This window comes from Momordica charantia (genome assembly GCF_013281855.1).
Source record: "Momordica charantia cultivar OHB3-1 chromosome 3 unlocalized genomic scaffold, Mcharantia_2.0 BLBB01000003.1, whole genome shotgun sequence".
In the NCBI taxonomy this organism is placed as follows: Eukaryota; Viridiplantae; Streptophyta; class Magnoliopsida; order Cucurbitales; family Cucurbitaceae; genus Momordica; species Momordica charantia.
This window is the reverse complement of record NW_028275161.1, coordinates 22,384,716-22,401,591: the sequence shown is the minus strand read 5'-3', so window position 1 is coordinate 22,401,591 and position 16,876 is coordinate 22,384,716. Positions and strand designations below refer to the sequence as shown.

Genomic DNA, 16,876 nt, shown 5'->3' with positions numbered 1-16,876 from the left:
AAAGAAAAAAAAGAATTTTCAATGTACTATCATTTCCCTCTTTTAAAGAAAAGTTGTAAATATATAACTTTCAACCATCCAAATTAACTCATTGATGCCTTAATAATCTAGGTTATAAGTGCATCATTATTAAAATAAAAAAAAATAAAATCAACTAAACCGGTTTTTAGTGCAATCGCATTTCTAATTGGAAATAAATGGCTTAACCAGTTGAACTATTAAACTAAAATAAACTCAATTTTAATGTCACGTATAAAATTTTAATTAAATCAAATTTGTAGCATGAACCATTTCATTCAAGACCTTCCCAACTCAATCAAACTTAGGACATAATTCTATTATTCACATCATGACACAATTATTTTGTAAAATATTTCCATTCATTTTCTAAATGCATATTGTTTCGAGCATTTTTTAAAATTTAAAAACCAAAAATAATTTAAAAGTTCTTCAACTATATATCTGTACGCATGTTAAATTCTTCTAGTGACAAAATAACTTCATAAAGATTTAATAGCCATATAGATTATAAGAAATTATTGCAGTTCAATTCTAACTAATCATAATTAATTAATTAATAAATTCTTTCTAAAAAAATCATAATTAATTAATTAATAAATTCTTTCTAAAAAAATCATAATTAATAAATTTTTAATATAAAAAATTAATAAAAATTTCATTGCTATATATATATATTTTTTTTCCTCTCTCTTTTGAGTAAATATTTTATAATTATCGAATGGTATTCCCCCCTCCCCCCCCCCCCCTTTTTTTTTAATTTTGGATTTTCCAGGACTCGGAAAATCAAGCAAGGACACTTTCCGAGATGAGGTTAAATCACAACCGTTGGATCAGGCTATTAAATAACATTGTCTTCGTCGCGCCCTAATATATGAAGCATTAGCGCCGTCCAGACTGAGGCTATCTTCTACCGCTCCAGGGCATCGTAGTAATCCACTCGACTCAGAAACCTCAAATAATCTCCAAGGTAACTCGCTCTTCCAATTTATCTTCGTTTTCCTCGATTATCTGTTGTTCTTATCATGTTCGGATTGCTCGGCTTTATCTTTGACGATGAATTTCTTTTACCGAGTGTTCTACGGTGGCGTATTTTCATTTTTTTTAGCTTTGATTTTGTTTTTGCTTCTAATGAGGTGTTCGTTGATTTGATATGTATTATGTTTTTGAAACTAATCGTCGTTGATTCTTTTGTGTTGAACTTTCTTGTGTCGCTGGATTTCTTGACAAATTTGCAGTTTACAGATCGTAGTTAAATCTCTATTTCCTATAATTTCGTTCTCCGATTGTAACTCAAAAAGTGAATAAAAATAGCCTAGTTTAGAAGAATTGTGGAGCTGTAGTCACTGTACCGAGCAGGAGCATGCTTTTCAGCGTGTGTGTGTATGTATATATATATATTTCTGCAAGCTTTAGGCGGCCTCTCCTCAAACAAGTTCCCTCTAATGTCTCTTCGATGAAACGATAGGACGATGACTGGATAATTTGTAAATGTGCAATGATTTTTTGGATAAGCCTCTGTAATGTTTTCAAGTGTTGCCTTTTCTCTCAGAAATTGTAATTGTTAAACGATTCTCCAGATATGATATTTTGTTGATTTATAGTTATAAAAAATGTGGCCAAGCACGTGGGAATTTATGCCTGTTTTTCCTCCCCCTTCTCCTTTGACGAATCTTTTTTTTTATTGCTAAAAAACAAGTGTCTCGTATCCTTAATTTCTTGGAAATTGTTTATTCTCATAAATCTTATCATTGTTCTTATTTCGTGAAGATGGATCATACAAAGCTCAAGAAGATGGCCGGTGCAGTTCGCACTGGTGGAAAAGGTAGCGTGAGAAGGTTGGTTACCCTGTACCTTTTGAAACGTCTGAATTGTCTTAGTAGTGTCAATTGTTTTTGTTTTTTTTTTTGTAAGAATAAGAAGACACAAATTATATCAACTGGAAAATGGAACTCTTAATAATTTTATTTGGGTGTTCTTGTTACAATTTATTTTATGGAAAGTAATTTCATTGAACCGTGGTAAGAGATAGATCATCCTACTGTGGACTATGGATTGATCTAAAAGGTCAAAGGTAATGTGATATCCATACATCGTTCTTCAATCCCCATCCACTTCTGCTTTTGCATCTGCAGTTCCTCATGGTTAAATGTGCTATGAAATTCTATTGTTTGCATTAATTTTGATTAATTGCATTTTTATGATCAGAGTTGTTGTACTCTGGCTAGTTGATTATGAGAATTCTGGTATACTCCTCATGGTTTGACTTTTCACAACATATATGTCTTATTGATTGTTCTATTCTGTTTGATGAATGGATGAATATGCAAGCATATGCTTGCTTGAGTATTGCATCTATCAGTTAAACAGATTTTCCTTGTTTTCCTCAAAATCTTCTCATCTTTCCTTAACACGGGAGTTTTTGTTTGTGCTGGTGGGATATCATTTTCCTGCTCTTATTTTAAGGATCAATCTTTCAGTTTCTCACTTTTCGTTTTATGTATGTCTGCTGTTAATTACAGAAAGAAGAAGGCTGTTCACAAGACAACTACCACAGATGATAAACGGCTTCAGAGTACCCTGAAGAGAATAGGAGTTAATGCTATTCCTGCAATTGAGGAAGTCAACATTTTCAAGGATGATGTAGTTATTCAATTTATTAACCCAAAAGGTAAAGCCACTTGACTGCTCTTGGCTCTTTACCAACTAAATTTTGATATGTAAGTTTGTAACTCATATTTAGATGTTTCTTGTTCTCTATTTCAGTTCAGGCTTCTATTGCAGCGAACACTTGGGTTGTTAGTGGGGCTCCTCAAACGAAAAGTATGTTTCTCCTAGCACCTCTTGAATATTATGGATATGTAGATGATCTCATCTTCTCCAGGATATGTAGATGATCTCATCTTCTCCATTTTAGGGCATTCTTGGGAGTTCTACGTTTCACTTGCAATACTGGTCAAATGATTTGTTATAACAAAATAATAGTCCTAAACATAAAAAAACATTGTGGAATTGTCTTTGCTATTCTTAATGTAAATACCATTTCCAACTGAATAGTGGATTTATCTCAAATTCAGTTATTACTCTATTTAAATAAACAAACATGAAAAATAATGGCAACACACATGAAAAGAGTAGTGGGCTTGAAAAGGTTATAACTCAAACAAAAAGGTCTGCTGGAAAGTTCGCCCTTGCTAAAATTATGCCATTCTTTATATTTACTTGAATTGCTATATTGACAATTGTAAGATCTTACCGTATTTTGAATGTAGACTGCAATGTCTAACATCTTGCATAGACTAAAATTACTCGAAACCCCTCTCTTTTTTACTGACACTTTGTTCTGGCTGTTAGAAAACATGGTTTTGAGTGGTCGGCATGCTTCCATTGTGATAATTAGTTGTTTCTTGTTAATATCTATCTCCAATGAACACATGTACGTAATACTATGCCCTTCTAATAAATTTTTTGATTTCTCCTTTCAGAATTGCAGGATATCCTCCCTGGAATTATCAACCAGTTGGGTAAGTCTGCTAAGTGTTTTCCTGTTTCCTGCTTACTTGTAGCTATAAATAATAACATGAATAACGCAGACTCATTTGCGTGTAAATATTCTAGGGCCAGATAATTTGGACAATCTGAGGAAATTGGCTGAGCAGTTCCAGAAGCAAGCACCTGGTGCTGGTGCCGGTGCAGCCAATGCACAGGATGACGATGATGATGTTCCCGAGCTTGTAGAAGGGCAGACCTTCGAAGCCGCTGCAGAAGAGCCTCATGCATCCTAGAGAGAAGCTCTCTGATGATTTTGTTTAGTTTTTACATATTTATTTCTAATGCTTGGAAGAGTTCATTTTTCTTCTTGTATTTGGTCTTTCTTTCCTAATCTTGTCGCTCATGGCATTTTACCCCGATGTAACCCCTAGATGGATGGATATTCGATTGCCCCCTTCAACAGCCTTATTAATCCCTGGGGAATGCTTTTTTCATGTAGGATCGGAATTAATGGCTCCCGCCTGCCCTACCCAAAGAAAAATCTGGACATTGAGCGTGAGCCATCTTTGTATTCGAAGATAAGGTATGCTTGTTAAGTGTAGTCCTTTCACCTCTATTCTCCTGTCCCACGTCGTTTCCAAGTTGATCAGTCATTTTATGAGGTTACCTTTTAAGGAAAATATGGTCGTTTCTTATTTCTTGATTTCCATTTTTGATAAACGTAAGTATTTACAACTTGTTCTTCACTTCTCCTTATTAAGAAATATTTCTATAATTGTATACAAAAGCAAGAGCTCGTTGAAACAGATCTGTATTAGTAACTATCTGTTGTTTTTCGCCCCCTTTTTTAATATTATTGGAAAAAAAGAAAAAGAAAAATGTTCGGTAACTAATAAATGGGAATGTTGGCAAATGAGTTTGACTCTTGTTTTTATTTTCGTTTCTAATTATTTAAAATATAAATAAAAATATTAATATTATTCTGGACTTCTAAATTGTATAATAAATATAACATATAAAATTTAAATATTCAATTTAAAATGATTTAATTGCTTTTTTTGGAAAGGAATAACATGAATTATTAACAGTTAGTTTGGATCCTGTTGTAAATTCGCAAACAATGTAGGAAGAATCAGGACTTGTAAAATCGAGTATAGTAGAAATTAGGTGTGCACCGTCCATTTCTCGTAATTCGAATTATATTGAAATCTGGATGTTATAGCGTAGTATAGATGAGAAAATGTATTTTGTAGTTTTTGCTTGAGCCATTTTTATGCGAGTTTGACCAGAAAAGAAACCCCATCCTTGATTTCACGTTTGGATTACAGAATGAAAGAATGACGAGGTAAATAATGTAAGGAAATTGCAGTGTACTTTTGATTGGAGAGGAGAAGAGAATGAATTTTCAAGCAATTTACACTCCTGGGGATTGAATACGGGCCCATGCCTTTTGAAGTCCTACGTACAAAAGAATTATTTAAAACGGTAAGCCACATGAGTTGAAGGGCGTAGAAGAATGGATGAGAAACTCAGGCAGCAGATGTCTCAACTGTAGCAGCAAAGAAGCTTAGTATGGACAACACATAACGACAGGAGCATTGTTAGAAATCTAACACATAAGATAAATAAACTCCCAAAAGAAAAGAAGGAAAGAAGAAGAAAAATGACAACTACAATTTATCCAAGCCCAAAGCCAGATTTCTTCCAAAGCACTTTAGAATGAACACCGAGCACTTGTACTTCAGGTAAGAAACTACATTTAGATGTCTGTTGATTATTAAATGGTTTAAAAACAGTTTTTAGTCACTCTCATTAAAGTAACGATTTAGTCATTGAACTTTCATATTGGTAACAATTTAGTCTCTAAACTTTAATAGATAATAATTTAGTTTATGTAGTTTAGAGTTCGTAATGATTTAAGTCCCATCGTGTAAATTGGGGTTTCTTATATATATTTGATAAATTGACAAGAGACCAAAATGTTTATGAATTGTGAAGACCAAATCATTGTGATAAACACCTTACACTTAATTTTGATGAGATTTTTTCACGGTAGAAACTAAATTGTTACATATTAAAGCAATTTAAAAGTACATGGACTAATGGTTAAAAATTGAATTTTATGAACTAAATTGTTACTTCAATCAATGGCATAGACAATATTTTTTTTTAACCTTATTAATACTATACATGCAAAGTTCTGAAAGGTTTATCATGGCAAGAGATGACAAAGTTGTTTATTAATACTATACATGCTGAAGTACTGAATCTTATAAACTAATTCGTTACTTCAATGCACAAACAAATATTGTTTTTTAACCTTATTAATACTATACATGCTGAAGTGTTGAAAGGTTTATCATGGCAGGAGATAACCAAGTTACAAGAAGATTATACTTTAAAAAAAGATATCAAGATTTCTATTAATAGGGATATTTAGAGTAAGTTTAATATGATTTTTGAAAGGGTGCCAAACACTTCAGCATCTTTTGTATATTTAAAAGTAAGTTAAAAAATATTAAAGATATTACAAAGCATTTAAAATTCTTTATAGAAGAGACGATCAGAATTTTTCTGAAATGGCTTATAAAAGAAGAAGAAAAAAAAGGGGTAGGTAATATAAGCAATGAGAGAGAAAAAAAAAAAAAAACCAAAAGATACAGAACTATGCACATGGTTAGCTAAGAATTTTTTTTTAGATAGGACACAATTTCATCAATGATAACAAAACCTCTCCTATGGTATTAACAGTGGACAAGGAAAATTCCAACTTCAAACAACTCAAGATTCATGTGAAGTAAAGTCCAAATTGAGCAAAAATAATGTTATCCTCTAAACAACTTAGACCAGTTGAACAGTAATCATATGAATGATAGGCCTTAATCTAAAAAAAACTAAGTAAAAAGTAATCATATTATTTCCTTTGGTGCATGAATCTTAAAAGTTAAAAGACGGCTGGAGTTTTATAAAAGAAACAAACCTTGTCGACAAGATATGCTGCATGCTCCGTCCAAAATTTAACCTCTCCTCAAATGGATAATTTACCACCAAAGCATTGTATAAAATTCGTTTTCCTGTATCCACGAACTTGATTTTAGAGTTGGCTAATTAAGAGTCTTCAAGGTCATTTTTAATAAAGAGAGAACTTGAAGAACTTTTAGTGTGGGTACTTACAATCGAAAGTTGCCCAACGAGCTGGAATTACGCTAGAGCAGTCCTGGTTTTTATCTTGGACATATAGTAAGTTGAAGAGGTCTGGGGATCCATTTGTATTTTTTGTGGATGTATCGACTTCTTTCGCTAACGAAGGGCCTCTTGGAGCAGCAATATGGCTCTTCATATCTAAAGAATTCTGCATGAGAAATATGCACCACCATGATCACATACTCAGAATTATAGCTTCTTATTTCCCAGTTAAGGCCAACAGTAAAATATATTGAAAGAAAATACGCTAATTCTAGAAAGTGAAATAATTAACTTCACTGAATTCCTCAATCCAAGCCATGCATACGTAGGAAGAACAGTAAAGTTCAGACTCCGTTTGTTTGTCCATTCATTTTCCAAGTGAACAGAATTACTGGCAAAATCAATTTAACATGCCGTAAAACAAAACAAAGCGAAAATGAATGACATTACAACACATTTTGTCAAACCTGCAAATTATAGAGTTTTTATTCAATCACATAACAAAACAATGCACATTTCATTGCCCACCGTTAGTTTGTCCATCCATTTTCAAAGCTAAACTGCTGTAGTGTTATTGCCAGGATAGACAGAAATTAAAAGGGGGCATCATACCAGTGTTGTTTAATGCACATTTTCTCCCCTAAAGATTAAGATAATTTTCCACCCACTCCATTTAATCTTTTATTCACCTCAAGTTTACTGGTCTTATATTTACTCTTTTTTCCTTTTTCTTTAAGGCATGCACACCAATGGAACAATTATGGAACTTAAGGTGATAAAAGACAGACTATCCTGCTTGACAAACAACCACAATGTTTTGGGTCGAGGTGTGAAATCAGAAAGAATAATTTACAAAAAGGACACAGTTCTCAGATCAACCGACCGCTTCCTTTCTAATTTTGTAATCTTAGAGTTGGAAGTATATCTATAGGAAGTAAAACACTAACACAGAGAGATGTTGCACGAATGCCAGGCTTAAAAAATTTGCACACTACGCTAATTCTAAAAAGTGAGATAATTAACTTCACTGAATTCCTCAATCCAAGCCATGCACATGAAGGAAGAAAAGTACAGTTCAGACTCCGTTTGTTTGTCCATTCATTTTCCAAGTGAACAGAATTACTGACAAAATCAAGTTAACATGCCATAAAACAAAACAAAGCGAAAATGAATGACATTATAAAACATATTTTCAAACCTGCAACTTATACAGAGTTTCTATTCAATCACATAATAAAATAATGTAATTTTTAAGATGTCAGGACTTTTATATTTCCACGAGACTAATATATTGTGTGATTTTTTTAAACGTGTCTTACATGACACTTGTTTTTTAATTTCACACTTTGCTATTTCTTTAAATCTTAAAATAGACTGCTAAAAATATGATTGACTACTTTTATGCTATTTTTTTGAATTCCCTGTTAAAAATATGGAGATACACACCATCGTTATTTAATGCAAATTTTAATTTCTTTCATTAGTCGAAAAATGTCCTCCTTTCCAGCTTCCACATCAATTTTTTACCTTGTAGAAAAATCTCACTAAAAGGAAAACAGGAATAAAAAAATAATAAGCAAGAGGATCACAAATGAACTTACCCAGCGTGCTTTTGTTACTGTGGGGATTGTTGTTGTCACGTGCTGAGTGAGAATTTCTTCCTCAAGAGAAAAGTTCCTCATCTTCTTTGTAATAGAGCTTTTGGGTCCACTTTCAACCGAATCGCAATAAATACTTCTCATTCCACCTAATTGTGGAGTTGGCTGTATTCTATTCTTAGAGACCCACCTTTTCTCTTCGTACCTGAAAGTTCCTCAACAAAGTTAGATAAATATAAAAGAACAAGAATGAGTAAACCATATCCAGATTTCTTTAAAAACTTGTGCTAAATTTAAGCAGAAAAATTACTTGGCACGAATGAACGTAGAACTCCCTCTCTTATCATAATTTGGTGGTAGTTCAGCTTCCCAGTAACAATTAGACCTCTCATTTCCCATAGCTACAAATATAATGATCAAAATGTTAAATAATCTGTAAATGACCACATCAGCCTCAAATAGTTGATAAACAAGAAAATTTAATTTGCTGACAAATAAGACCTCTCAGTCTAACAGAAGATTTTCCTCTGGGGATTATTAAGTATCAACCAATTGTGAAGCAATTCGTCAGTTGAAGATGTCAACTTTTCTAATTCTTAATAAAAATCAGGGTACCTAACACTTGTGAACCACATTGGCAAAGATTGAGACTTGTTTGGTTCCTGACTCTGTCTGTTTAAAGGCTAAGGAGAATGGGAAATTCAAAGGGAGGGAGGGAGGGAGGGAAAGAGAGAACCTCCATAAACAAAGGAGTGTATGCACTATTAATTTATTGGCATCCATGCAAAATAATCTTGAACTAGTTGGAACAAGAACAAAAGACAAATTTAACAAATTTCAAATGTTCTTACACTGCATAAAAGCAACCTGTTCTGGTAGCCATGTGTCAAGAGTAGTAGACCGCACCTAACACAAAAATGAAAGTTTTGAAGTGTCAATACGGTTAAAAATACAAATTGAAGAAAACATATTCAGCATAATGAGGAATTAAAAAAAAATCAAATTCAGAACACTACCTAGATCAAAATCAAAATTCAATTAAACAAACATTTAACAGCAAATGCAAGCACATATGTATGAGACAGTGAAAGCACTTTACTACGCTCATAATTCCAGCGGGTCCACACGTTAGTCATGTGTTCAATAACGTTAAAATAAAAATTATTGCTATTTTGACCTAAGGATTACAGAACAAGCTAAGCTAATACTTGACAGATATATTAGGTTGATCAGCAGACAACTTGGACCTTCCAGAGTAGTTTGCAAGCAATAACACAGTCCACATATTATCTCAGATAATTGGAACTAGATAACAAATTTCCAAAGTGGAAAATTTGTTAGTCATGCGTTCAACAACGCTAAAATAAAAATTATTGCTATTTTGACCTAAGGATTACAGAACAAGCTAAGCTAATACTTGACAGATATATTAGGTTTATCAGCAGACAACTTGGATCTTCCAGAGTAGTTTGCAAGCAATAACACAGTACACATTATCTCAGATAATTGGAACTAGATAACAAATTTTCACTTTGGAACCAAGCGGATCATCAACATGTATAAACGACAACTTTATTGAAATTTCAATTGCAAAGAGAAAACGCTAAATTTGTCATAACATCGTAGGTAAATAATCCTAATTAATTTTCTTTATTTATTGATATGGACAAATATTAAGGAGATTTCCTATCAATTGCAGTGTCTCTCACCATATTTGTATGCAAGGAGATTTCCTCAAAATCTACAACCGCCAGAGAATCTCAAATAGAGTGGTTACAAGTCTTGCCTCTGATATTACTGGGATGCTCCGGTGGTAGTAATTAATACATGCAAAGTGGCATAATGTGAGGACATTTCTGGCTCTATGCATTATTTTTCATTGTTTAAATGTAAGATCATTTTAAAGTTCACGTGTGCTATGAAGAATCTCTTCCTACTACAGGAAATTGTTCAAACCAAACTAGAAAGCTCAAAGCCAAAATTTCTATAAGATTCATAGGACCACTACTCCACTACAAAGAAGGAACTTCAACTGGTGGCAAAAAACATTTTTCTATATATGATAGGAAAAAGGGTGAAAGAGACCTTTGAGATATGTACTCCAAGACTCCGATGAATACCCGAGCATTGCATGCATATAAAAATTCCAAGGTTTACACTTGCCCATCGTGGAGCCCTGTGCATTACATAGAAAAAAGTATATAAAGTATACAATATTAAAGTACATGATGAACTCAGATTAAGTAAGAAAGTTGTATCAAAGCACACATTTTCTTAGAAAACCATTTCCAAATCCTGGTTTTCATGTTAACCATTTGCCAATAGTGAGCAGAATTAAACCACGCCAATTTAAATGCTTGCTTTACTATTATGCTAAACCTAAGAAAATATCTAATCTAATGGTTGGTATCACCACAAGAATCTTTATACAATGGAAAAGATTTATTTTAAAATGTCACTACCCTATTGTATCTTATTCTTCAGAAAGTTATACATTGATGCATATTCTTCTCCTGGTCTATATTATTACCATTTCCAGGCTTTTTAGCTAGTTGTTAAAGCCATAACTGTGCACTGCCTAATTGAAACCAGTCTTCCAATGATCGCCTTAAAACTGCCAAGTCTTAATCCAAGTCCTAACCCTCTCAATAACTTAGCAGCCTTGTTCCAGAGATGCCTAGGGATGAGAAACATACATAAAGACATTATACAGCCAACTAATCTACCAAAACTTTATCGAGCATAATATTCAGATAGTTGTTTGCCGGTTTAAATTTTAATTGAATATCAAAAAACATGACATTTAAGAGTCCTAAATGTCACAAAACTAACAGCTAAGAAAAAAAAGTTTAAAAGCATTGAACATTCAAAAGGAGGTAGTTTGACAAGGATACTGGCATGCTGCCAAGAAAACTGATATTCACATTCATTGGTTAAATAGATACTAACATGATATGAAGTACTATAGGGCGTTGGTTGTACGTAAAAATTAGATGATAACCACCGTGTTTTGACTTTTGTCCAATAAGAAAAGGATAGCAGAAAAATTCTCTCTAAAGAACTGTAGAGACAGAGAACATATTCAGGGAGGAATGAGAATCTACAGTTTGGAAATAGATATTGTAGTGCGAAAGTTATGCATGCTCCAAGTAGATTTGGCTGATCGGACGCTTAGAATTATAGGAAGTACGTTTCGTATTCAAAAATTAAAAATAATGATTAAATGCATACTTGCTCCGGCAGTCTGCACATTCCCTATTTTCTGGAAGCTTGAGAAGACCTGCTAAAATCTGTATAAACAAATATTTAACACGTACAAAAATGATCTCAAGTTAAACGAGGTAATACCGTAATCATTGACCCTATTTAAGAATGACAAACGATTAAAACCAAGAACTCGAGATAAAATATTAAAAATCACATGAAATTAATATACTAGTGACTGAAAATTCATTTCAAATAACTTGAAAAGGTGAGAAGAGTTTTGCCAATACCGCGAAATTCAATCACAGTTTTTAGCTTGGTTTGATTGTGCTAGAAGTTCGAAACAGTTTTTATAAACAAAAATCCAAGAGTAATCTCAGCATTTCCAGACACTAACATTACGCTGCTACATTTGACGCATAACAGCTAATTTTTCCTTCTCGAAACAATGAAATTTCGCTAAACTTCCGATCAATTCCAAACAAAACGGAAGAGGGATAGATAGATAGATAGATAGATAAAGATTAGAAAGAAAAACCTTAGTATGTTTGGCTTCGAGCTCCTTAGAGACGGAGGCCTTCTCGTTCATGTTTGGTATCCGATTCGACGGTGTGCTACGTCGATCGATCCGGTGCGGTTTCTTAAGAAGTCGCCTTCGCCTCTGGTGGCTCCGAACAAAGATTTCTCGGGAGCGGCGATGAAGAGAGAAAGAAAGAAGGAAAGAAAGAAGGAGAGTTGGGTAATGATTGGCTCCACAGATTCTGAGGGAAACGGTTAGAAATCCTCAAAATAATGTAAAAAGGGAAATTGCAGCCTTCATATTGGACGTTTCGCCACCTGTTCTGATCTTGCTGGCGGGAACTATAAAATTTATGTTTATATTTATATTTATATGAACCGCGGCGCCAGGTAAGACCGCAACCCGCGAGCCTAAGGCTGCCACTCACCCCCGCGTGTTCTCCAACCCGATTTGCTCTGTAGGCGGGGCCATATGCAGCCGGATCCTTCCTTTTTTCTAATAAACCATTTTTAAATTTTTAGCCTCTTTTTGTATTCGTTTAATACATTTTACCTTTATTCTTCGTTTCCCTACCGAATGTTGATGTCTTTGAATAAAAAATGGGAATAATATTCAATGAGTTTGTAGGAAACTTTTTAGTTATTCAAACTCATAACATTTTAGTATAGGTGTCAATTACCACTCATTCTCAAGTTAGATATGGATCTTACCAATTTAATTTGATTAAGTTGCATAATTTAAACTCTACCCTTAATAAATTAATACCATTAGTTAGTTAAATTTATCCCTTTTGGAATATTTGTGAACTCAAATGAACGTTCTTATTGAGGTTTGGTAAAGTCGTTAATGTGAGTGTCAACACGAATATATTTAAAAAATCACAAACACAAATTTGAAAAATATTTTTAGCTCTTAAATTTTGATTGGTAATTTTAAAAAATGTTTCGGAAGTAGATTGTAGATTAAGACTGCTCATGGAGAATATATTTAAATAAATAGAAACAATAGTGCTTTATTACTTTTGAGTTTCGAACATGTCAACTGATTCGAATTTATAGTCTTAAAAAACGATAATTTACAGTATATTTTATTTTAATAATACGTTGGAAATTTATGGTCGATAAAATATGAACTCCAGCATCATTATTATTTCTGCACATGAACGTCTCCAAATATAATTAATTACTCTTTCCACTCTGTGTGCAACATTTATACAGAACATACATTGACCTAAATTTTTATTTTTTAATTAATTAATTTTTTTTTATTATTTAATTAATTTTTTTTTACAAAAGTAAATGAGGAGTGTTATAGGCAAAGGCTAAGCAAGCGTGCCCCTGCAACTGCTCTGCCTGACCGAATTTTCCCTGCAGGATGATAAGAAAATTCTACAGTTTAAGATTTCAATCTTTTAAAAGTAATTATAGAAAAAGTGTTTTTTATTTAAATAGCACTTTCTCAGGGAATGGCAAATACACAAACACATGTTGGCTTTCAAATAATATGACAGACAGGCATTACTCAAGGGTGCAACACTCCCTCCATGAGCAGCAAATCTGACGGAGATTTAGTTCATTCACTTTCAAATTGGTAATAATTTAGTTCTTAAATTTTAGTATCTAACAATTTAATCCCTATAGTTTAAAACTTATAACAATTTATCCTAACCATAAAAAATCTCATCAAAATTAAGTATTTTTATCATTACAACAGTTTAGTCGGTATCATTTATAAACACATTTGACCCCCTGTTGATTTATCGATCTACATTTACTCTTGACACTGTTGTTACTAGCCAAGCTAAAAAGAGGTAAACAAACTTTTGATAACACGAGGAAGGGGGAGAGCATGGCATAATGATCTCCCTCCCATTTTGTGTACATTGCATTTAATCAAGTAGGTTTCAGTGATGAAGCATGAAAGTATTATATTCCAGGAGTTCTGTCCATGGATTTTGCAGATTACCATTCTAACTGGGTGAATAAGTGACAATTATATGAATTGGGACGAGGGACGGAAGTTGTAGATGTATTACATGAGCCCACTGACGTTTCATTTTTCTCAATCAAAGTTCAGTTTTTTCGAATTTGAAAAAAAAAAAAAAACCCCAATAATGTGACAATTTTATTTCATTGATATGGGAGTGTGATAAGAGACCTTGGTTAGTTAAGACTTAAGAGTACAATCACAACATCTGTTCTGGGTTTTTGCGACTCTTTTCAGAGTGTTATTTACTTTGACACATTGAATTTTTGTTACTCCTTACGATTTGGGAGGCACGTCTATTACCTTTTAATCAAATAACAAGTGCAATAATGTAATTTCTTAATGCATAAAGACTAAATCCAAACCAAGGTTGAAATATAGGCACTAAAACTATAATCCAAATTCTTTCTGTTTTGGGCCAGAAACCCTCAAATCCAATACGACAACAAAATGGTGGTAGGGATTTAAGACTCAACAAAAGTAAATTCAATTCGGTTCACTTACAAATTTAGAAGGTTAAGGACAACAGTACCCAGTACTCCAATTCACAATGGTATGATATTGTCCATTTTGGACATAACTCTCACAGCTTTGCTTTTAGTTTCATCCAAAATGTTTTATACCAATGAAGATGTTGTCCCCTTACTTATACACCCAGGATGATCGTCTAGTCAATATGAAACTTTGATAGTTTTCCTAACATAAAACTAATTTAAAATTCCTAACTCTGATCTAACATGATATAAACAGCACAATTAAGACAGTCTGCATTTGTCGCAGTGGACAGGAATGGAAGGAGTGCGAGGCAACAGCTATTAAACCAAAAGAAATTCTTGTGTTTTTTTTAGTTGCATTCTCCTACACTAGTGTCTTCTGAGTCGTGATTAACAAGAGAAGACTTTCCATGGAATTTAAAAGCTTTCAACTCATCTCATGAAGTTGATAAGTAGCTTATCTTAGCTTCAACAACTAAAATCTTAGAAGTACATAAACTCAAACCAAATTAATGTGCCATTAAGAACTCCTTGCACCTTTCATTTTCATTTTCATGTCAATAAAACATCAGACAAGAACCAGCATAAATGCCTAAAATCCTTACAATTCTAAACTAAGAGTTCTTCGAAAACTCACATCGGGATGTGAATCTGAGACTCATTTTCCTCCAGTTTCTTGGGGAGTCTTTGCCACTATTGAAATTGCATGCAATCCAGACTGAAGTTCATCAGCCAACGCATCATATACCATTCTATGGCGCTTCACGAGGCTCTGCCCTTCGAACTGCGGAGACACTATCTTCACATTGAAATGAGTTTCTCCAGCACTGCCCTTCACCGCCGCGTGTCCAGCGTGCTGGTGCGAAACGTCCTCGATTTCCAAAACACTCGCTGATAGAGCTGATTCCAACTTCGTCTTCATCCTGTTCGCCCTTGAGAGCAATACGTTTGCCCCTCGTGAAGCCATGGTGTTCGATTAAATGTCCGCGATTCCCCCCTCGATTATAGCTCCTGCAATTCCCATTTTCCGTCATTTCCAAGATTTGCATACATGAGAAGGCAGAGTTTCAGATAACTGGAAATTTACACGGTAAAATTGTAGAATCTATAATATCCTTTTCTCAATTTTGATATGAATAGCAGAAAAGTTATCACCCACGACTGGTAAACCATCAAAACTTCGTAAAAAGGGATTTGGTGGTTTACATTTGATCGGAATACAAAATATCGTTGATTGATGTATAAATCTCACCGTCGTTACTCGACGCAGGCCGCCCCCGCTCGATACTCGGTTGCCGTCGACTTTGGCACTGCGCTGCGCTTCAATTCAACGCAATTCGGCACGATCCTTTTTGTCCTTAATCCCGATTCCTGTGTAAAGCAAAGCAAATGTTGTCTTTTATTTTTACCATTTAAATTTTGCAATTACATAACATTATCTATACTATATTAAAATGGGAGGATGTCGGAAAAATATTTTTGGACGCTTTTGTCCCTTTCTTAATTTATTAATTATTAATTTACAAATTATGTTATTAATAATTTATTATAAATATTAAATTAATTATTGATTATTAATTATCAATAATAATATATCTATCTATACTATATTAAAATAGGAGGATCTCGTAAAAATATTTTTGGACGCTTTTGTCCCTTTCTTAATTTATTAATTATTAATTTACAAATTATGTTATTAATAATTTATTATAAATATTAAATTAATTATTGATTATTAATTATCAATAATAATATAATAATAAATATTCATGATCTAAACAAGGTTAGAATACAAAAGGTTTTTCACACTATTAAATTAAATTATTTTCTTTAATTACAATTTATAATAGAATTACAAGAGTTTTGTAACGTTTTATCTCCCAATACTATAAAAACATACTTTCTTTCACTATTTTTTCACAACACTTAATTCTCTCATTGCTCTCAAATATTATTCAATCTCAAAAACATCTCAAAATCATGTTGGCGACATATTCATCAAGTCATAAAGAATACATGTGTCGACACTATATCTTGAATCCAAGGCTTGCGAGATCATCGTTTCATAATTTATGAGGTAAAATAATAGTGATTGTTAAGCATGAACATATTTTAGATTAGTGTATTGATAAACTTTGATTTTTTTTTGTTACTATTGTTTTGTATTGTTTTTTTATAATTAGTGTTTTATGTATTTAGAATGTTTTTTGAGAAAATAATAATAATGTATTGATCTATTACAAGTTCATGTTGATTTTGTTGAAAAAAAATCTGTGTAAGGTCCTAAAGTTTTAATTAATTGTAAATAGTAAATTAATAAATTAATTATGTACAATAATTTGTATGAAATCTAAAAAGTTTGAATATACTAACTTGAA

The 16,876-nt window shown here is 32.9% G+C and overlaps 3 protein-coding genes across 5 annotated transcripts; 1 reads left to right on the top strand and 2 right to left on the bottom strand.

The window, feature by feature from the left end:
• Positions 1 to 833: 833 nt before the first annotated feature.
• Positions 834 to 4,126, top strand: LOC111009031 (nascent polypeptide-associated complex subunit beta). Its single transcript, XM_022281942.2, has 6 exons — positions 834 to 988; positions 1,789 to 1,856; positions 2,541 to 2,689; positions 2,785 to 2,841; positions 3,504 to 3,542; positions 3,637 to 4,126. Exons 2-6 carry the CDS (start codon positions 1,789 to 1,791, stop codon positions 3,801 to 3,803), a joined length of 480 nt encoding a protein of 159 aa, XP_022137634.1. The 5' UTR covers positions 834 to 988; the 3' UTR covers positions 3,804 to 4,126.
• A 538-nt stretch (positions 4,127 to 4,664) lies between these two features.
• Positions 4,665 to 12,356, bottom strand: AGD15 (ARF-GAP domain 15). 2 transcript variants are annotated; one of them, XM_088121667.1, is made up of 9 exons: positions 12,037 to 12,356; positions 11,526 to 11,584; positions 10,380 to 10,470; positions 9,146 to 9,200; positions 8,605 to 8,695; positions 8,298 to 8,499; positions 6,685 to 6,862; positions 6,491 to 6,584; positions 4,665 to 5,059 (listed from the first exon to the last, which is right to left on the bottom strand). In XM_088121667.1, coding segments are annotated over exons 1-8 (729 nt in total). In that variant the 5' UTR covers positions 12,088 to 12,356; the 3' UTR covers positions 4,665 to 5,059; positions 6,491 to 6,582. The 2 variants fall into 2 exon arrangements, with proteins under 2 accessions (XP_087977793.1, XP_087977792.1); XM_088121666.1 differs by having other exon boundaries at positions 4,665 to 4,968; positions 12,037 to 12,355.
• Positions 12,357 to 13,183: 827 nt separating this feature from the next.
• LOC111008657 (BolA-like family protein) lies at positions 13,184 to 15,909 on the bottom strand. 2 transcript variants are annotated; one of them, XM_088121451.1, is made up of 3 exons: positions 15,751 to 15,909; positions 15,136 to 15,509; positions 13,184 to 13,385 (listed from the first exon to the last, which is right to left on the bottom strand). In XM_088121451.1, the coding sequence occupies exon 2, from the start codon at positions 15,463 to 15,465 to the stop codon at positions 15,157 to 15,159; it is 309 nt and encodes a 102-aa protein (XP_087977577.1). In that variant the 5' UTR covers positions 15,466 to 15,509; positions 15,751 to 15,909; the 3' UTR covers positions 13,184 to 13,385; positions 15,136 to 15,156. The 2 variants fall into 2 exon arrangements, with proteins under 2 accessions (XP_087977577.1, XP_087977576.1); XM_088121450.1 differs by lacking the exon at positions 13,184 to 13,385 and having other exon boundaries at positions 14,889 to 15,509.
• Positions 15,910 to 16,876: the final 967 nt, after the last annotated feature.